General features: G+C 35.1%; 1 protein-coding gene across 1 annotated transcript; it reads right to left on the minus strand.

Annotated features, from left to right (window-relative positions):
• Positions 1-385: 385 nt before the first annotated feature.
• On the minus strand, positions 386-958 carry LOC145604017 (secreted RxLR effector protein 161-like). The gene is made up of 2 exons (XM_081659973.1): positions 625-958; positions 386-582 (listed from the first exon to the last, which is right to left on the minus strand). The coding sequence occupies exons 1-2, from the start codon at positions 956-958 to the stop codon at positions 386-388; spliced, it is 531 nt and encodes a 176-aa protein (XP_081516099.1).
• Between the last annotated feature and the right edge of the window lie 372 nt (positions 959-1,330).

Below are 1,330 nucleotides of genomic sequence, written 5' to 3' on the forward strand. Positions count from 1 at the left end.
AAAATTCCCTCCAATTTGCAACAATACTTGTGCAAATTTAAATTTCCCATATAAATTTTGTTTTCCTATGTACTTTTATTACTTTCTCTCTCTACTTTTTTGCACACCCAATGTTAATTTACCTTTTCAATTTACTTTCACTATTCTTATTTGTGTTTATTAATTCCCGTGAAAAATGCCCATAAGGGACTATCAAAAGGGGACGGAGGTAGTATGTAGTTGTTCCAACTTTCAAGGAATAAGTTGTTTCACAAAAGTTTCTATTAACGTTTAAAGCAATAATACCCAAAAAAAGGCAATGTGATAATTACCATTATGCCTCCCAAGACCGAACAAAATTAATGGTAACGACCCCATCCTTTATCATCTCACGTACATAACTATGTCACACTCCTATGTGACGTGATTTTTCGTTATAAACATGGCTATATGCTTTTGATATAGTAGAAGCACTATCACAATGTATTGAAATAGGTGACGAGGGCTTAGGCCACAATTCCACTTCACTCATCAAATTCCTTAGCAATTCCGCTTCTTTATATGCTGAAGCCAATGCTATGAACTCGGATTCCATTGTTGAGTCTGTAATACATGTTTGCTACTTAGATGTCCATGAAATAGAACCTCCTCTAAGAAGAAACACCCAACCACTAGTAGAAGAATAATCCTCTTTATTAGTGATCAAAGTAGCATTTGTAAACCCTTCTAAAACCGAAGGATCTCCTTTGTAAATTAAACCATAATCCATGGTTTCCCTCAAACACCTTATAACAAGCCTTAGAGCTTGCCAATGACTCATACTTGGATTACTAGTATACCTACTTAGCTTGCCTACGGCGAATGCTATATCAGGTCGAGTGCTTGTCATAGCATACATCAAGCATCCAATCAACCTAGCATAGTCCAATTGTGAAATCGGACCTCCTCTATTTGGACCCAAAGAAACATTTGGATCCATTGAAGTAGACATGAGAGAACTATCTTACTCACTAAACTTTTTAATTCACTTTCTCAATATAATGAGGCTGTGTTAAAATTAGTTAGCCATTTCCTCTCTTTATCCTAATACCAAGGATAACATCCGCTTCTCCCATATCCTTCATGGAAAATCTAGACGAAAGAAATTCTTTGGTTTGTTCAAATTGATCCATATAGACAAATCATAACACCTTTGCCATCATTATTGAATTTTCTATATACACACGTATCTGACTAATTTATCTTAAAGCCATTTGCCAAGACAATATCATCAAACTTTTGATGCTATTGTTTAGGTGCCTGTTTTAGCCGATACAAAGATCTAATCAACTTGCACACTTTGGTTAATTGT

Source organism: Chenopodium album, chromosome 22 (assembly GCF_948465745.1).
Source record: "Chenopodium album chromosome 22, dcCheAlbu1.1, whole genome shotgun sequence".
Taxonomy (NCBI): domain Eukaryota; kingdom Viridiplantae; phylum Streptophyta; class Magnoliopsida; order Caryophyllales; family Amaranthaceae; genus Chenopodium; species Chenopodium album.

Coding starts and splice junctions, on each gene's coding strand:
- LOC145604017 (XM_081659973.1), bottom strand. CDS start 958: ATGGATCCAAATGTTTCTTTGGGTCCAAATAGAGGAGGTCCGATTTCA. Junction 583..624: donor GGTGTTTCTTCTTAGAGGAG/GTTCTATTTCAT, acceptor CATGTATTACAG/ACTCAACAATGGAATCCGAG.